Below are 20,930 nucleotides of genomic sequence, written 5' to 3' on the forward strand. Positions count from 1 at the left end.
CTTCAGCTGAAGCCCAGGCTACTCAGGCGTTGACACCATCATTATGCCTGATACTACAGTCTTTAACTGAGCAAAGACAAGAGGCGCAAATACATTATACTCAGGCTCGAGAAGACAATAGCAGAATGCGACAATCATTGCAGGAAATGGCGGATAAACTTGGCGGATTAACTCGAGATATCTCAGAATTGCAACAGAGAGTTTTAGCTACTGACGAATTATCAGCGCTTACAGATGTTTCTACTAAAAAACATGAGGAACAGATCTCAGGCATGCAGATCAAACTGGAAGACATGGAAAATCGCCAGCGCCGACAAAACCTGAGGCTATTTGGTATTTCAGAAGGAGCGGAGGGGGCAGACCCGAAGGGGTTTATGGTTAAACTATTCCAAAAAGCTTTTCCGGATCTTTCTGACTGGGATTGGGACTCCCAACTTCAAAGGGTCCACAGGCTACCATTAACTCAGAAGAATAAGGGACGGCAATACCCTCGTCCTTTTCTGATCTACTTGGGGAATTTTTTATTGAGACAGGCAGTGGCAGCAAAAGCACGACCTAATACTCCAATATCGATAGATTCATTTACTTTTTTTTGTAAGATCGGATCTTAGTAAGGCTACAATGGACAGACGCTGGAGACTACATCAATTCATAGACCCTATAAAAGCTCTAGGAGCCCAAGCTTTTTTACAAGAGCCTGCACGTCTAAAAGTACTTAAGGGCAGCCATACTTACATTTTCTTGGAAGAAAAGGAAACAGGCTTGGCAGTGGCTAAGTGGCAAGCAGAAGCTGCTGAACAAAGATAGTCTGGGGGCTTAATGTTTAGCGAATAGTGTGGGGGTTCCAGGCTTTATATCATCTCTTTTTTCTTTTTCTTTTTTTTTTGAATTTTGAATTTTGAAGCTAAATCGAATTGAATTGAATCTATGAAGAATGTCAATGTTGGACTATCACTTGGATTATTACTTGGGGCGTTGGCCCTTTCTATGTTTCCTCTTCCTCTTCCCTGTTGTTAAAATATCTGTTAACATTTTAGATTGAAAAAAGGCAAAAAGGGGGGAAAAAAAAAACTAAAAAACTAAAGGAAAGAAGGGAAAAAAAAGGGGGAGGGAGGAAGATTCGATTCGATTTAAAATTTCTTTTTTTTTGTGGGTTAAAGGAGGTTGTAACAAAAGGGGGTGGGTTGACCATCTATGCTGCTGCTCTGAAAGGCTGCCCATCCAGCGGCAGGTGTTTCTAGGGGGGGAGGGTTCTTCTAAGAGACAGGGTGAGTTGTCACTCTTAGATGTTGATGTTGTTCATAAAGGACAAGGGAGGGAGGGCGGGTTTGAATTGGGGGGGGAAATCATCATCACTAGGGCACCATGGTATTAAAAGAGGAAAGTTTTTTTTCAGTCTTCTTAATGTTTTCGGTACTGATTAATAGACGAAATAATAGATCAAAAATAGTAAATATTATGTTTATCTGTATATTGATGGTAGTAGAAGGAGGAGGGCTCATCCAAAAAATTAGAAATCCATCATGAATTGGATTAATTGTCTGGTATGTAACGTGGCTGGCCTCAATAGTACAACTAAACGACGGTTAGTCCGGGAAGAGCTTCGAAGTCACCTATGTACTATAAAAGATTGTGCGCCACGGAGTGAAGTGGCAGTCTCCTGAGAACCTACCTCGTGTACTTCTGGGACAACTGTACTAGCTGCAGCTAATAAATCTGATCTTTTAAGCCAACAGAGTGTCCCCGTGTCTCTGTGTAGCTAAGCAGGAGAACTCAGGAGATTAAGGCGTACCCTGCGCCGCCAGATCCAAAAGGTTCTGGTACTTCAACTGGCGCCCAACGTCGGGCGGCTTCAGTGTTACCGGTTCTGCCTGAAGGTCGTGAGGAACCCCGCAAGAAAATTCTGGAGGAATCGCGAGCCACGTCAAGCGACCCCTGTATGTCGAAAGTGGTCCGAAGGTCTTTTGCAGCGCGGTTACTCCTTCCTGACGGCTACTAACAACTGCTGCCCTGACTGCCGCCCTGCTTTGGCCCTTCCTTTGATGATGTATGGTAAGGCGAGATGATAGACGGGCCTCTGTTGTTGTAAGAAGACGTCCTTAGTTAAGTATTTCGTGGGTCGCGCCCACAATTTTTGTCCTTTGTTCCTTAGTGTCTTTTGTCCTTAGATTCGACTATTGCAATAGCCGAAGCCGAGGGTAAGTGCATTTGTGCTGCGTAAACTGAGTTTTACCCCCTTGAAGTTTGTGAACAGTCCGGTGAAATCACGAGATGCCTGGTCTGACTAAGTTTGGAAGACTTTGTTGTTTTGGTTGTAATAGGGATTCCCGGCTGAGGACTCTTGTCCGATTCCTTCGGTTGGAACTCCCACATATGAGCTCTATTCTAAATATGGTGTTGGCCCCATTGCCATTAACGAGGCATGGACCCGATACACGAAGAAAGATGGAGTTTTAAAATGGCCAGAAAATGGTAGTTTCGATTCTGATGTGCTAGATAATTTGGAAGCAGTTTTATTCAAAAGAAAAGCCCGGCCGGCAATGTTTGACTCTTTTCGCCTTTGGCGTACGGAAGCCAAACAGAGAGAAATGAAACAAGCAAAACGAGATAGGAAAGCACAGGGTATGACAATTATACAGGCTGCCCAACAATTCAAAGATGATGAAATTAGTAATGCAATGGAAATTTCAGAAAGACAGCATCGTATGGCGATAGATAAATGCTATCCGGTATTGCCTGTTTCTGTTTCCGTTAACAAGAAAGATTTAGAAGAAGATCCCCTAATGTCCCATTTATTGAGGTTGCCTCCGCCCTATGCACAAGGTGCTAATGCACCCCAGTTGTTACAGCCTGTCCAGCCGCCAGCAGTACCTCCGCTTGTTCCGGCTCTTCCGCATTTGCCTCCTCCAGTATTACCGCCTTTACCAGTTTTACCTTTAACTTTGACTTCTCTGCCCTCATCTCCTGATCTTCGATCTCCTTTGCCTTCTGCTCCTCCTGCAATTACCGGATCTCCTTCCACTAGTTCGCCTAATACCTTGTCCCCTATTCTTATGTCTAATTCTCCGTCTGTGCGTAAGCGTCTCACGGACACCGTCACTGGTATTCTATCTCCTTTCTTTGAAGCTTTAAATGTGTCTCCGGCTTTTGCCAGAAGACAGTCTTGTAGTCAGTTCCCAGATTCCGAAGAACGAGAAAGGTTGGACTCTCTTGCACGTAAATGGATCAAGAGAGGTCCCCAGTATGGTGTGCCTGATATTATGTCTACCTTCTCACAATGGAATGCACCTACGCAAAGATATGTTTTTAATGTAATGTGTGATACTCTCATTAAAGATTGGGAGGATGTGTATTCAAGTCCGATTCCACAGGGTCTGTTAGATGTTCAGACTGATTTCGATAAAGGACTTGTTGTGGGTTCTAAGGTTGAGAAAGCTGTAAGGACACTTATTTCCTTTAGATCCTTGTTGTCCTCTCAGACTTTCCCTGATTCCGATCCGTCGGTTAGACTGACACTGAAAAATTATCCCATGAGAGAGGTTCCTCCAATTTGGAAGGAAGAAGTTGCAGCAGTAGGTGCTAATCCAGCTATTCCTGCTCATTTCCAACGTATATGGGTACTTGTTCCATGGAAACGATCTGAAGTTTTAGCACTTAAACAGACTCTACCGGATCCTCGTAAGAACCCTGCAGGTTATTATAAAGAATTATCACAGACGGTTGATGATTGCTTTATGAATCTAGCTGATATCGACATGTTGATGGGAAATGTAGTTCCACAAGCATTATGGGCTAAGATTCGTAGAGAAGTTCATGCTCAAGCACTAGGTGGAAATTGGGCTGCTATAATTGCCGCAGATGCAGCGCAGGTGGGTGGTGCTAAACCTGATGTTTTGGTTTCAGAACTCCCTGGTAGGATTATTACATTAATGAAAATGATGATGCCTGCCTTGAGAGTTAACTGGGATAATTTAGCAGCATGCAAACAGAAGAAATATGAGAGTGTCTCTGATTTCTTTACTCGTTTCGAGGAGACATTTATTGATCACAGTGGTCAAGATATGGCTACAGAGGGTGGTCAGCGATTATTTGTAGACAAATTTGTATTTAATTTGCTTCCCGAGTTGTCACACAAATTAAAAGATTCTGAAAGTTCATGGGCTGTTTCCTCTTCTGCCCAGATATTGGCTACTGCACAATATTATGAAAATAGAGATAAAGAAGAAAGAGAAAAGCAAGAGAAAAAGACGAAAGAATCGAAAACAAAGGTTCTCTTGCAACAAGCTTATCCTCCTCGCTATGTTCAGCCTCAGTTTCAACAGCCTCAGCAGTTTCAGAGGTTGTATCAAAAACCTGAGCCATATATTCCGCGACCTTTATTAGGACCTAATCAATGTGCCTATTGTAGAGAGGAAGGTCATTTTAAGAATAGTTGTCCGGTTTTATTGCAGCGCAGTGGAGCATTATCTGCTCCACGAGATCGTGCTGGCCTCCAGTCAGCAAATAGAGGTAGAGGTCGAGGTGTGTTGACTCAAGAACAGCGTGCCCTTCCTCCTCCTAATTCCGTGAATTATTTTGATCAGCAAAGTGTTAGGTCTACACAGTATTACAATGAGGATTGTTATGTTGAAGGCGAGAATTAAAGTCTTCATACTAACTAGGACATCCATGGACAAAGTAAGGGAGTTGTGTCGATTCCAGTAGATCAGAATGGACCCTATGTTAATGTCACTACAATGGGTGTTTCAGAGCCATTTCTCCTAGATACTGGGGCGATGAGAAGTTCTATCATTCATTCCAAACTCCCTGGGGCACCTTTGTCTGGCTTAACGAATGTTTCTGTAGGATTTTCTGGCGCCCCTGTTCGTAATCCGGTTTCCTGCCCTTTGCCTATTTCAATTGGCCCTTATGATTTGGAAGATTCACTTCTTTTGACAAATGGTTGCGGTGAAAATCTGTTGGGTTTGGACTTATTGAAAAGAATGCATGCTACGATATATTGTTCTCCTTCTGGTGTACATCTTACTTTAGGACAGAAACTGATTTCTCCAATATATTTGTCCAAAGATCAGTTTCCACCTGAATTGCTTTCTCTTCCGGCAACGCTTTGGGCCACGGGTCCGAATGATGTTGGCTGTCTTGAAATTCCACCTTATGTTGTCACTCTTTAAGCCTAATGTTGAATTGCCGCGTATTCCGCAGTATAGAATTTCCACTGAAGGTGAAAAAGCGCTTTTGGAAATCATTCATGATTTGATTCAGAGGGGTGTGGTTGAGGAAACGAGAGGTAACATATGCAATAGTCCTATTCTTCCTGTTCTTAAACGCACTGATCCTTCTCAGCCTCCTGTATATCGTTTCGCAATTGATCTCCGGGAGGTAAACAAAATTGTTGTACCACAATTTCCTGTAGTCCCAGATATCACCGTTTTGTTGACGATGATACCTTCCACAGCGACTTGGTTTTCTGTTATTGATCTAAAGAATGCCTTCTTTAGTATTCCCATTGCTGAAGAGAGTAGGGATATTTTTGGCTTCTCTCCTGGAGGCCGAAGCTTCCGGTTTAAGCGCGCACCTAAGGGCTATTGTGAAAGTCCCTCTATTTACAGTCAAGCTTTAAAATGTCATCTTGATGCTTTCCTTTTGCCGTCTGGTGCTGCTCTTATTCAATACATGGACGACCTGTTGATTGCTGCTGATTCAGAAGATATTTGCAAAAATGTGACAGTTGCATTGTTACACCATCTGTTTAATCTGAATAATAAGGTTTCACCTTCTAAACTACAATATGTTCGTCGAGAGGTTACCTACTTGGGTCATCTCCTATCAAAGGAGGGACGACGATTAACCCCAGAACGAATTCAGGCGATTGCACAAATGTCTGTTCCATCCACACAAAGGGAAGTACGTGCTTTTCTGGGTATCACTTCTTATTGTAGGCAGTGGATTCCGAGCTTTTCTCTGTTGGCTAAACCTCTATTAGCCCTCACTTTGAAACAGACGCCTCAGCCCCTTCCATGGACTGACGAATGTCAGAAGAGTTTCACTGACTTGCGTACTGCGCTATGTTCTGCTCCTGTATTGGGTACTCCCGATTACAGTAAGCCTTTCACGCTCTACGTTTATGAAAGAGAGGGTTGTGCGTTGTCAGTTTTAACACAGCGATTTGGAGATAAACAGCGACCATGTGCATATTTTTCGGCTACGCTAGATCCCGTAGCTAAAGCATTGCCTAGTTGTCTCAGAGCAACTGCAGCAGCAGCAATTTCTATTCGACAGTCTGCTGGAGTAGTGCTAGATAACACTCTCATCATTGTTATGGTGCCGCATGCAGTGGATACCTTATTAAACCGAACGAAAACGCAGCATCTTACGAGTGCTCGTTTGTCTGGATATGAGTTGACGCTTTTGGCTAGTCACGTACACATCAAACGATGTAATACTTTAAATCCAGCTACTTTGTTGCCTCTTCCAGTAGATAAAGATGACCAAGAACAACATGATTGTTTCCTCCGTACTGAGGAAGAGACAAAAGGAAGAATTGACCTGAAAGATACACCACTAGAGAATCCGGATGGAATTCTATGGGTGGATGGTTCTTGTTTCAACCTTCCTAATGGAGATACAGTTTCAGCCTATGCTGTAACTACTTTACATACAGTTGTGGAAACCGCACGTATCAGACACAATTCAGCTCAAGCAGCAGAACTGATAGCTTTAACGAGAGCATGTGTATTGTCGAAAGGGAAAAGAGTGAACGCGTACACCGACAGTCAATACGCCTTTGGTGTAGCGTTCAATTTTGGGCGTCTCTGGAAAGAGAGGGGATTCCTTACTTCCCATGGCACTAAAATACAACATGGCCAGTTGGTGACTGACCTTCTTGAGTCACTTTCTTTACCCACTCAAATAGCAATTGTGAAGTGTAGTGCTCACAAAAAGATTACTGACGATGTTGGTCGAGGAAATGCATTTGCGGATGAAGTAGCGAAAAAGACAGCGAGAGATGCTACAAGTCGAATGTATGTTGTGGGTCCTGCGAATTGGGTTGGAGAGAGAGGAATATATGAGGATACAGTAGAAAGTGTAAGGTCGATTCAGAAAGAGGCTACAGAGAAGGAATTGAGCAAGTGGAAAGAAAGTACAGGAATGTTGGATGAGATGGGATGTTGGGTGGAATTGTCTAAGCACCAACGTTGGCTATTACCAGATGCTTATGTACTGCCAGTAGTCACTATGGCGCATGGTCCAGCCCACTTAAGTGCGAAAGGAATATGCAAGCTTCTGGCTCCAGTGTGGCAAAATGAAGGAATCCCGAAATGCGCAGACAATGTAGTGAAACATTGTCTCATTTGTTTGATGTACAATCCGGGAAAGGGAACCCCAAATCCGGCAGGTCTCTTTGCTCCTCTGACATACCCTTTTGAGGTGTTGCAGATCGATTACATTCATATGGAGCGATGCAACAACCTCAAATATGTTCTGGTGGTAGTATGTGCCTTTTCTAGATGGATAGAAGCATACCCTCTAAAAGATAACACAGCCTTCTCCACAGCTAAAGTTCTACTAAAAGAATTCTTCCCCAGGTTTGGTTTGCCGCGCATTGTCTGGAGTGACAATGGGAGCGAATTTGTGGGCCAAGTCATGCAAAAAGTTTGTGCGGGTCTTGGTATCAAGCAAAAGTTCCATGCGGCAAATCATCCACAATCAGCGGGTTTAGTAGAATGTTACAACGGTACACTAAAACTAAAACTAGCGAAAGTTCAGGCTAGTACAGGACTTAATTGGCCCGATGCTTTACCATTGGCTCTTCTGTTCACCAGAACTGCTGTGCACTCTCGTTTGGGACTTAGCCCTTATGAAGTGGTTTTTGGGCGCCCAGCTAATATATGGGGAGTCCCTCGCCCTAAGAAATACTCAGACTTGCCATATCTGTGTTGATTGACTACTTGCATGAACTTACAACTAAATTGCGTGTTCTCCATCAACAGGTTCAGAGTGCTTTGCCGGAGGTTTCCACAGACCCAGGTCATTCCATCCGACCAGGTGATTGGGTCTGTGTAAAGAATTTCCAAAGGACGAAAAATTTGGAACCCAGGTGGAGAGAGCCCCGAATGGTTTTGCTCACCACGAGAACAGCAGTCAAAGTCGAAGGATTCACGGCGTGCACTGCAAGAAGGTTCCTTTGCCTTTGCCCTTCGATCATTGGGATCGTAGGGGTATTGGTGACTCTGAGAGTGAAAAGGTTCCACGATTCGTACCTTTTAGTGATGCACGCCTGAATGGAACATTGTCTGAGAAAGAGGACGACGACATTCTTCAGGAAGCAATACCACCACATCGTCGCTTGAATACGACTAGTCCGCGAACATTGTTCCGAGACCAAACTGTACCTGATAAAGAACACTATAACCTAAGACCTAGACTAAAGAACACTTAAGATTTTCTCTTTCCTATGTAGTATTCTGTCCCGGTTGCAGGGTCACGGTAGGAGCCTTGATTGCGACCTGAGTAGTGGCAATAGGCCTGCAGGACTTGCAGTGTCATAGGACGGCAGACAATCGTGACTAAGTGATTGAGGAAGATTGCCGTGAGCATCCACTTAGAAAGCTGGAGACTACATTAGGCGAAAAAGAGAGAAAGGATAAGATGAAGGAAAAACATCACAAATCAATGTATAGTTGTTGTGGTATAGCTTTATGTATTATTATATTATTGTGTATTCTTTTGGCGTGTTTAAATTGGATTGTTATTGCTCTGCAGCGAAAAGTTGTCTCTCCTTCTACCTCTTCGTCTTCTTCTACTGTCTCTCCACATCTATTTCATACACTTCCTCAACATGAACTCACTAGAAGAACTGATTATTACAACAATTCCTTTGTCCAGTTGTTACATCAACACCAATTAGTGATCAATACAACTGACTGTTGGGTGTGTGGACTTATGCCATATACCGTAGAAAAAGGGATGCCATATTTGGTTCTTCCGTTCACTTATGAGGGTTCTGCTTGGGCTTATTTTGTTATCTTCTCCAATGCCTATCAAAGCAAATTCAGACGATCCGTTAGTTCACATATTGGTGATCCAGATTTTAGTCATAGTTCGTTGATAAAGGGAATGGTAGCTATGGCTAAAATCATGGAAAATAGTAAGATTTCCATTGATGAAAGAAAAGAGTACACTAACTGGAACGTCACCCATTACGTCACTAGCCTTAGTGATAAAGTTAAAAAAGGAAAATCTCCACCGATTTGGACTATACCCCATCAGGGCAATTTCTGTCTACAGATAAATGGTCAGTCTGCTGACACCGTGCAAAGAAACAACTGTTCCCACACATACATTTACTCCTCTCAGAATTCACCGCCTCTAGTACCATCTCAGGGTACATATTTCATATGTTATAATAGAGCTTACACGTGGTTGCCAACTGGTTTTTCTGGTACCTGCTATATAGCTTTCCTTCTTCCCCCTACATACACCCCTTCTGCAAATCATCATCGAAACAGATATGGCAGAGGGATTATTAATTCCAAAGACACAGCAGGACAAGAGGGAGGAGATTTCCTCCAAGGATTTCTTCCTTTTTGGGGTCCAATGGCCAACAGCAGAAATATAAGGCAACTGGTTCGTGTCGTAGAAACCACCATAGACATCACCGTAGGAGCCTTAAGTAATATCGCGGCAGAACTACAGGCGGATCGTCTTATGACCGTACAAAATCGAGTTGCCTTAGATTTTGTTCTTGCGGACCGTGGTGGAGTGTGCAAATTGATCGGGTCAAGTTTCTGTATTTTCATACCTAATGACGCTCCGACAGTATACCAAGCTATCTTTAAATTACATATAATCTCTGAGTCGATTCATCAGGACGAAGGAGATTGGTCATTATTGGAGTGGTTTTGGGGACTACTGTCCAAATGGGGTTGGAAGGTATTGACATTCCTTGGAATAATTTTAGCCATAGTATTCTCCTGTTGCCTTTGTATACACTGTGGTCCCGCCATCTGCGACCTTTGTGCTACTATATGCATCCCTAAACCCAAGTCACAAAGAACAGAGAATATCAGAATGATGCTACAGCAACAGCTCGATGACCTCATGGCCATCGACATTGACTCAGATTAATGTGAGTCTGTGTATCTTGCCTGAGTTCTGGCAAAAGTAGGGTCTGAGGAACTTCGATTTTCGATCGTGATCGTATCGACCCGCCATTTTGTGCTCCGCCGACATTTTGTGTTGCCCTCACTCAGGCAGCACGACGATCGAAGTCTTTTTCTGCAGCTTCGTGTCGAAATAAGCCTTCTGCCTCTATTTGCAAAGCTGGTGTTAGGACCGGGTAGTAAACACCATTAAATCCTTTTTATCAGACCTCGAGCTGACCCAAATATATGGCAGCCCTACTCACATTAAAAGAGAGACTTCAGACTTAATTATTGAAAAATGGGACAACACTACACTGAAGTCTATTTTGCCTTGCGATTGGACTGACCTCTACCATATCACCTTCCTCATCAATGCAGATGTGATCCCAAAAAAAAGATCAACTAAAGAAACCAAAACATTGGAAAAGAAATCTACATAAAGGAAACCTTAATAACTTATCTGCCCTCAGTAACAATTCCCTAACTCCCCAGGTTGACATGGTGGATGTGGCACAACCTTACAGAGCACTACAATATCTCCATCTTGAAGATCATTGACTCGATCGCTCCCCTATAACTAAAAACATATCCACCAAAGTCTCTAAACCTTGGTTCAACGAAAACCGTAATACTGAAAGACACAATTTGAGACTAGTAGAAAGAGCCTGGAGATCCTCACCATCCATGGAGCACCCGAAGAGATTAAGAGCAGTGAGAAGCATTTAAAAACAAATGAATAAGAGGTTTGAACGCTAACTTCTTTAGAACTAAACTGGACCAAGCAAGAAATAGCACCAAAATCTAAATTGTCCAGCAACAATCCAACAATCAACTCAATCCTGTCTGTATTGGGTCCAACAAGCCTCCATATTGCAAAGACTTTGCCTCCTTCTTCTTGGAAAACATGAAAATTATTGAAAAGGAGCCGCAAACAATAAGGGAGTAGCTGCCAACTACAGTACTCACCATTCCTCATTCCTCACAATATGCCATTCCTGTTGGTCACTTTGCATTCCCCCAAAAACAATGCCTCCTGGCACACATTCACTGCCCTCAAAGAAAGCGACATTCACTACTTGCTTACAGAGCTGAAACCTTTCAATCACTTCTTCGACCCTTTACCTCCGAATATCTATAAATAGACCAAATTGTCTATCCTCCCTTTATGGACCAAAATGATAGATTCCTCTATCCTTCAAGGCACTATCTCTGGCTGCCTAAAAGTAGGGCAGGTAACCCTCATCCTAAAACAACAATGGCAGATTGCTCAGACCTAAACAATTTACACCCAATCTCCAACATTTCCACTCTGGTGAAACTTATTGAGAAATGTGTCCAGATCCAACTCTGCAACCGCATAGATCATTACCAACTCCTAGACCAATAACAGTCTGGTTTTAGCCAAGGTCACGCCACAGAAATAGCACTCACACACATAGTGAATGACGTATTATCAATGTTGGATCAGAATGGAGTGTATCTTCTTATCCTCCTCGACATATCATCTGCGTTCGATACTGTGAAACACGACAATCTACTAAACCTACTTAAAAGAAGGATGGGATTATTAGGGACTGTCCTTCAATGGTTTACTTCATTCCTCCATAACAGAACCCAAAGAGTTATGGTCAACCACTCTTTGTCCAAGCCCTCTGCAGTCACCCTGGGAGTCCCACAGGAATCTTACAACTCTTTTCAGCTTATTAATGGAACATTTAGAAGACTCCTTGTCATCCTCTAACATTCAATATCACATGTAGGCATATGACACACAATTGTACCTGAAAATCTTCTCCCCAGATGATTTCAGGACCCTCACTGCTATTCTACAAAATACTCAGAATTGGCTTGCTCTCAACCATCTCAAAAGTAACACCATCATAATGGAATTCCTCCTCATTACTCCACCTAAAAACAATCTCCAGATTAACCTATGGATGTAGCATCTATCTGCCCTCAATTGCTGTCCTCACCTTATAGACTTGGTGAGATCTCTGGGAATTATATTAGACAAACATCTGCATATGCAGAACCACATCAGTAAGGCCACCAAAGGTGCAAAATACCAAATGAACATTTGACGGAAATTAAAACGATTCCTGCTCCAGGACGACCTTAAATCTGCGGTCCAAGCCCTAATCATTCCCAGGCTTTATTACGGAAGTGCTACACTCAGTGGCCTGCCCAGATACAAGCTGGCCCCTCTACGGGCCTCTCTTAACTCTGCGGCCATACTCGTCAATGGAACAAAAAGATACAAACACATCCCCCCTGATCTGAAATCCCTAAACTGCCTCCCTTATGAGGCACAATTTCAACTAAAAATCGTATACATGACTCATAAAGCCTTACATTTCAATACTCCCAGGTATCTGGCACAAAAGCTGGAATTTCTGGAGGATGTAGATCATCACGATGTACCAGCTCCCTGCTGCTGAAACCATGGATTTTCTACAAAAAGAAAACATGCAACCAAGCCTTTTCGGGTATTGTACTGAAAATTTGGAATTCTTTGCTGAAGGAAATCTGTCTGATTCCATCAACCGCCTCCTTCAAAATAGAAGTGAAAACATTTCTGATGAACAAATGGTTGGCCTAAAATCATATTCATACCCTGTATCGATTGATCTTACCTTCTATAGTCTCATTTGTTGATCATGACTACTATCCTACTGATCTCCTAGGGAGGTCCTATCCCGCAATTTTCTATCCTTCTACGATTGTATTTATATCATATCTGCGTTTTATTACTGTGTCTTTACCTGTTTCTCACTCCTCCCCCCTGTATAGTGCTCTGATACCCTCACGGGTCATGTTCATGCTATATAAAAATGTATAAACAAATAAAATAAATAATGATGATCTGTGTCTTTTTCTGCTGTGTGCGTTGTCCTAGTCTGTTAAGGCCATTCTGAGAGATGCTTTGGTATTCCTCATTAGTGAAGATTTGGACGAGGAGAAGGGGGACCTGGGAACATTGTCTCATTACCTACTTGCAATCTGCATTACTCCCAGTCCTACCATCCTCGTCCCAGTCATCACACACCTCCGTCCTTCCTGGATGCCTGGCCTTCAATTCGGGGGAGGCTTGGTATTTCAGGATGAAAGCTAGGTCAGTATTACCTATATAGGCTACAGCCTCATGGTAGGGGTACATACTTATCCCAATCTTCTCTTTCTTTTTTCTGTCTTGCGAGGTGGATTAATCTCATTACTGATAAATGGGACGAGGATAATATGACTTGATGAGACAGTATATGTGGGGAATCAAAGCCCTGGTTTCGCCCTGTTTACAGGGGGCTGATATTTTTTTCCTGCTTTTCCTGTGACCCCTCAGCTGTAACAGAATATTCCTAAGGAATAAATGGAGCTCAATGTGATTCTCCAGGTTGGTTTCCTAGAGTGCTGGCACTTGATGCGGTACTAAAGTAATTGCGCTGGGTGTTTCTCCGCCCCCTATGTGGTCCAGCTTTCTGCTGTTGTGCCTCTGCAGTTTTTGGGGTTCATCATTTCAGAGGCCTGCCTGATAGAAGGTTTTACACACAGCAATGTATGGACTTCCATTCCTGGTGTCTGTCTGCCTGAGTGCAGACCCTTTCCTCAGTCGTCTCAGAATTTATCATTTTTAGCATTGGGGTGGGTCCAGAGGGGCCTGTCCGTGGATACTTTACAAGTCCCATAGGATGCTATGAAGGGTTTCTTCTAACCTCAGAGAGAATTTTAGTCTCCATACCGGCCTGAGGGCAATAGTGTTGTGGAACGGATGACTCGTGACTTAAAGCAATCCTTGACAGCTAGGGTTTTAGGTACTGGCAGGAACTGGTTGGCCCATTTGTATAGCGTTCAACGTGCACTTAATAATCTCCCTAGAAAGTCTCTGGGTGGGCGGACCCCATACAAAATGCTCTTTGGCATAAAGATGTTTGTCCCGGACCTTGATGGTCTAGGCATGGCGGCGGCGGCCGCACCCTTTGACGTAGATGATCATTCTGCTGTGTTACAGAATCTACAAGAGACCCGAGACAGTCTTGGAAAGGAACACTTGCCCTCCACAACTGATGCTGCACTTCAGATTCCGGTAGTTGGCTGGCTACCTCGAGGTGGTGACCTGGTCCATGAGAAGGTGGAGAACAAGAAGGAGTTTGGCCCCTCTTATTGTGCACTGGTTCCAGTGCTTGGCGTGCAGGGTACAAGAACAGTCATTTTACCACCACTTCCTGGTCGCAAGGAGAACAGGTACATCTCCATTGACAATGTCAAACTACAAAGAGTGGCCGATTCTTCTTAATATGACTCCAGCGGTCTCTTGTCCAGTGATGCTGAGAAATTCTGTTTTGGCTCCGGCAAATACCAACAGGCCTGACGTTGCTATCGAGATGCATACAGTTACTAATACTTTATTGACTTCACCGGCTGGTGGTCCAGTTGAAGATACTGAGTATACTTACCCCACAGATGTGTCGTTCCCTGGTTTACAATCAAGTGCAGTTGACCAGTCACGTTTTTCATTTGACACTGACTCTATAACTTCGAATGCCCCATCGAAAATTTCTATTTTTGCTGTTTGTTTTAAAAGACATTTTTTAATTCCCCCTTGGACTTACATTTGGCTGGTGCTCATATCTATTTTTTTGTTTATGTCGATTGGATTTGTGGTTGTATTTTTTCGTCTAGTAAATGGACACTATCTAACCGAAAGATCTGCAATTAGATTCATTGATGGAACTTTCGCACTCCACTCCTCATCACACATCATGAAGAGAGACCAGACTTTTGTTAATATTACTGCCTGGCCTGTGTTAGATGGGATGCTATACATTTTCAAATTCATGGCCCCAAAGAGGTGATTAATGTCCCCAATGTACTTCGTGTTTCTATGGGGGATGTAGTGAAACGAAACATATGCTCTGATGATTGGGATGTCCAAGCCGTAGAGGCTCTTTTTTCTGATTTGAAATATTATGCTGCTTTTGATGCTGAAGATTTGTATTTAGACTCTGCAAATTATGGAGAATTGTTTTGTTACCAACACCATGGCAATCATTTCCTGCATAAAGCGAATACATTTAGAAATGTTGTTACTTGTACGCAATGGAGCATTGTCCAGCACCAATTGAAGGCAGCTCCAAAACTCTAGTGAAAAATTTACATATTTTTCTGATTTCAGTGTATCTAAACCTGAAGCTTTTTATTTTAAAAAGGCTGCTGAGTCAGCTTCTAAAGTTATACTGACCCATACTAAATTATTGTATTCGAAGTCCTTTATGGATGAATTAGCTATAGGGGGCTATGAGCTGTGGAAAGATACCATTCATCTTAAATCTGTTTGGGGTTCTAAAGCCTGGCCAAGGCACAGAAGCACTGCATCGTGGATGCCTTATCCCCAACCACCTGTTGTTTTTTAATTCTACTATTTTTCAGACCACCTGCTTTGGATTGGCTACCTCTAAAAAGATGAATTCCCCTTCTATTCCTGATCTGAGCGCTTATTCAACCTGGGATAATCAGACAAATTTGTCCCTTGATGAATTGCAGTCCCTAATTACTAATACATCCTTTAATATTTCCACCCTGGATCCTCAAGGATGGTTATTATGGCAGAAAAGTTCAGATTCCTGTCAACATCGTTATCTGGGTCTTCTCCTTGGCTATATACAGGTTAGAGTAGACCCCAGATTTAATCTTCCCATTCTGTTACTACCTATTCTGTAGGAAAATTATGTCAAAATTGGCTTCAACACTCCACATTGGCGTCAGTTAAACTTCATTTGTCCAAATGATGTGTAGATTTGAATGATTTTGTTAAGGGCCCTGTGGGTGGCAGGTCCAAAAGATGGGTGTATGCTGTTTACAACGAAGTTTGGAAATTATCTCAAATTGAAGCTGCTTCTAGATTAAGAGCTATTGATCAAGCAAACTTGGAAAAAGTGCTTGCTGTCATTGATAATAGCATTAACGCCCTTTCTTCCAGAATTTACACATTAGATAATATTGTTTCATCTGTTGTGGATATTGTACAAGATGACATGTCAGTTTTATACCATGGTCAAAATCAACTGCGCTCAATAATGCAGTTTGCATGGACTTTACAAACATTGAAGGCTGGGAAAGTTCTCTGGGACTATATGAATACTACATCTTTATCCTTGCCTTTCAATCTGACTGATAAGCAACAGTTCATGTCCATGAAGAATGCAACATATTCACTATTGCATATTGAAAAGTTAGAACCTTTACCATTTTCTGTGGCTGAATCAAACTCGGCTGTGTGGCTTAGCCATGGGTTAATCACACTACCATTTCCATTGTTCAAGTTCAGTTGATGTATGAAACACTATGCCTTAGGCAGATACGAACCATTGGGTACCGCTTTCCTACATGAAGTTTGGTCACTCCCATTCACATACAGGTGCCTGAGAGAGGGCAAAGAGGTTTATTTCAAAAGAGAAGAATGCACTTCCACGTCTGATCACTCAGTAGTTTGTAGGAACGTCCAACTGCATGGTGCTTGCAACGTTCATGCGCCGAATTTAGCTTGCATTTTGAAGGGAAATCCTTTGCCAGCGATTACACCAACTTTTATGTTATTAGCTAACTGTAGCTTTTTGCTTTTAAATAATGAGGCATGCTGCGGAATGCTAGTGGGGATTCCGTACATTGTAACTGTCTCACAACGAGTAGTCTGCTGTAAGAGTGTCCTTTTCCCACCCCGCATGGGAGACTGGATGTGGCCTGTGGAGCGGCGCATGGAATCCTAGGGAATTGGGATATATATGCAGCAGCCCATGACTTCCTGGCACAAAGTTATCTTGAAGAACACGCAAGTTGTCCTCTGATGGTGCTAGAGGCTCTGGTTGTTGAAGAACATGTATGTTCAATCTATAACCAATGACAGTGAAGGGTTTCTGCAGTGCGCACTAAGTCGTGAATTCCCCCCAAAAAACATGTATGTTCGTTTACTTTACTTGACTGGATGGCTGACTCATTTACTGAGCATTACAATGACTTCCTCTTGGAGGCAGTTGCAACATATTGTGCCTACACATTGCTGGATTTAATTGGCAATTTTCCATCTTCCACACGTCCTAATCCACATTTTTTTATTTTTATTTTTTACTCCACAATAGCCTGTATACCGCCCCTGAGAGATGTTTTGATTTTTAACTTTTTCTCAATACATTTTTCGAACTTTCACTACCAATTATATGGATTGGCAATATATGGACTTGGTTCTGTCTCACTTGAACTTGAACTCTGCGTTCCTGCATTGCTTCCCTATTCTGTTCATGGTCCGATCAAGGGAGGGTGTAGTGGAGACAGGGTTTTATGTGCACACATTGCTATGTTAGCATAAGCGCTTTAGAAGTTAAACGCCATCTTGCCACTTTGCTGCTTTTATTACAAGTAAAACTGCTTGCTTGCTTTTTCTTCACATGAGAACGGTCTGTTGTTCACATCCCTAGACTTGCACCGCGACTTTAATCTGAACACTGTGTGCAGAAGCCGTCAAGGTCAAATACTAATGTATGCTGTTGAATTCAGGTTGATCGGCCCACGCTCTAGACACAACAAGCACACAGCTGCAAATATCTGAAACTCGGGTGTCTTTAATATTGCATTTGCATGCATGATTCAGGCACTTGGAGAAAACCTTTCCAGACACAGAGAGCAGAGCTGCTCCTGTGATGTGATTCACCTAAGCTGATCTTGGAGGTATGGGGTTCCCCATTCAAACATAGTGACCTTCTATTAGTTTATAAATCTAGCCTACTAGCTAAGGGAGGGTGGTTCACATGGTATTATAGGACCTGTTTCCACTATCATTTTTAATATGATTTCTCCCTTCATTTTCTATGGCATTGTAACAATGCTGATGGTTTTATTTTTAATCATTTGCCTGCTTGTATTAGCCAAAGTACTGCATCTTAGACCACGTAGTTAAAAATAAACATTTTAAACTTTTCCGTGTCTGTGATTACTTTGTTGTGGACTGATATGAGAATAATAATGAAAAGGTGTTTCTGATTCCCACCATTCCTGAGAGTACTCTAAGTCGCTTGTTCTGGGTTGTCTAATCATTGGTAGCTTCGAGATGATATGGAGAACGAATGAGACACTGATGCTAGTCGGATAGGGGTTCTGGGTACTGAGGTGAGTTTTTTGGTGCACCACAATTCACTGAGGCCTGGTTTCCTGTGCATAGTTCTGTACATGAGCAGAATCCCCGTAACAGGGGGTCCAGAGGGGCCTGTCCGTGGCTACTTTACAAGTCCCATAGGATGCTATGAAGGGTTTCTTCTAACCTCAGAGTGGGTTGGCAGTTCTGCACCCTTCATTTGTGGGGTTTTTGCTGTTGAATACCCCCAAAAAATATGCTATTTCCTCCATAGGATTTTTCCTAAGCTTTGCAGAGTTTACCAACTCACTCATTTGAACTAACGGTTTAAACCAATCAGATTCCATTGGCCCCTCTGCCTCTGTTAATATTAGGTGATCCTATTACTCAATTTACCAGCCTCGAGATGATGGAATGCTTAATGGCTCTTGAAGAGACTGAACTCATGACCTGCAGATCCCTTTATATCTAGGTGATAAGTGTTTAACTCGCTGAGCCATCCTACTCAATTCATCCTGCCAGATGGAATGAAAGCTGGAGACCAAATATGTGGGCAGTTTTGGAGCAACAAACCTAAATATTTCCATATTTTCATAGTCCTGTTTTCAAACAAATTAATGTGTCTTGATATCGGACATGATAAAAAAAGACAACGTTAGTTAACCTGCCATATTTTCGTGTGCCTTCCATCACCAAAATTAAATATTTTCCCACGTGGCAAAGACAGCAATCCCATGCACACATTCTTTTAATTCTTTGACTGCTTAGTAATCTGCATTTATGTATTTGTCTTGCTGACAAGGGCTTCCTTGCAACATACCACTGTAATGCCAGGAGGGGGTAAGATACACAGCACTGCTTTGAACCAGCGTGGACCTGTGGCCAGCAGTAATTGGCAAGAATCACAAAGCGTTCATAACAAAGGCCTGGCCCAAAGTGTTCTTTGTCCTGAGTGCCTGTTGGCTTTACCAGCACCACAGTTCTGTCAACGAAAACAGGTCATTTACCTCTGCAGCGTGTCATGTTGCAGTGCTCCCAGGTGATGTGTTGATCCTTCGTTGTGTAGCACCAGGGAAATTCATCCCCATCAGGACTCCTGAGTGAGAGAGCGAAAGTGGAGATTACTAGGTGTACGACGGCTGGGTCAGAGGACGCTAAAACACCATCATTTGCAGACAACTACCCAATACTGACTGGATCACTTCATCATTTAAAACTATCAACTTTACTATCAACTTTACTGGCAAAATATCAACTTACAAAAGTCCCAGAGCAAAACCAGCCCCAACCCAGAAGTTGAGAAAAGCAAAGGTCGGTGCAGGATCACACTCAATAGTGATCCCCCAACACTGATCCAATACCCTTGCTGTTATCAAACACCAGGCAAACTCTATCAGCCTGCCAAAAAGGGAACGCCCTCTTACCTGCCATGCCGCTCATGTGCCACAGTACAGCGACACCCTCAAAACGCCACTCCACTCAGATGGCAGCAAACCACACAGCCTGAGCACCCTTCCAAGCAGGAATGGTCAATTCCTTCTCTCCAACATACCAACAAATGCTCGGCCAGCATGTGCCATCTTGGTACCTCATCTGGGCGGAGACCCAATGATGCTCAAGACATTGCACACTGGCAAGTAGCCAAATGAATGGCAGATCTACCATAAAATGATAGTACAACATTACAGAACAAAGAGTATACTTTGAAACCGTTTGGAATAAGTGCCATATGTTATGGACCCAAGGCGCTATGAATACCTGTAACATAAAATATCAGGAAATAACATAAATGTTCGTGTTATTGCTTTTTGTCTTGCCTACAGTTTTAGCAGGATGAAAAGGCCTTTTTTCTAACATACAACACACGGAGGGGGGTACGAGTCACCATCTGTTCTTGATTTGATGGCTTTCTTCTGTGTCTCAGTTCCCTGCTTCTTTATCATAGAAGTTTCTCTCTTTTCTTGTGCTTGTTCTGCTGTACCATTATTTGTGTTTAAACACTACATGGCGGAGCATTTCTTTTTTTGCTATTTGTCCTGTCTCCTTCTTCCCTCTTACATCTCCGGCCCCAGCACTCTCTGATCATGCTTTTCCAAATACCTCTGGTCGTCTGTTGCATCGGCCCTTCCTGCTTACCGTTTAAAAAAAATGTAGGGCCTTAAGTAAGGGCTTTTGCCATAAGGCAGCGCCGCAGGCCTCCCTGCTGCGCTGCCCTACGGCAAAAGGAAAGGGCTGTATCTATATGATACGGCGCATTCCTGTCCTTTTCCCCTGCTCCGGCGCACAATGGGCTGCCGTGCGCCAACGCAGGCACCTTTGCACCATGGTACAAGGGTCTTTCTGTTGCGGGATGGTTGATTTTGTGCAGGAAGGAAATCTTCCTGCACAAAATCAATCCATTCAGGTGCTTTCCTTTTTCAATGTGTGCTGCAGAATGTACTTGCAAAACACACAAGATGATGGACGGAATGTTGCACATTGGCAGAATGCACTTGCAGCACACATAGAAAAATGAAAGCATGAGGAGCAATGATTTATTTGGGCCCATAGGGAACGGACATCATCCATTGTAGTCACTAATGAATATTCACTTTTGGACCTTGCCCTTTTTCGCAGGGTTCTCACCAAAGTTTTTGCCTTCTTTCTCCTAATTTTCGGACCTTCTTTTT

The 20,930-nt window shown here is 42.9% G+C and overlaps 1 protein-coding gene across 2 annotated transcripts in view; it reads right to left on the minus strand.

The window, feature by feature from the left end:
* HGFAC (HGF activator) overlaps positions 1 to 20,930 on the minus strand; it is an 882,006-nt gene that overhangs the window by 277,618 nt on the left and 583,458 nt on the right. For both annotated transcript variants that reach the window (XM_085642492.1, XM_085642493.1), the window contains one exon: positions 19,269 to 19,357. In XM_085642492.1, coding sequence (XP_085498618.1) covers positions 19,269 to 19,357 — 89 coding nt within the window. The remainder of the gene's footprint in view (positions 1 to 19,268; positions 19,358 to 20,930) is intronic.

This window comes from Triturus cristatus, chromosome 2_2 (assembly GCF_964204655.1).
Source record: "Triturus cristatus chromosome 2_2, aTriCri1.1, whole genome shotgun sequence".
NCBI lineage: Eukaryota > Metazoa > Chordata > Amphibia > Caudata > Salamandridae > Triturus > Triturus cristatus.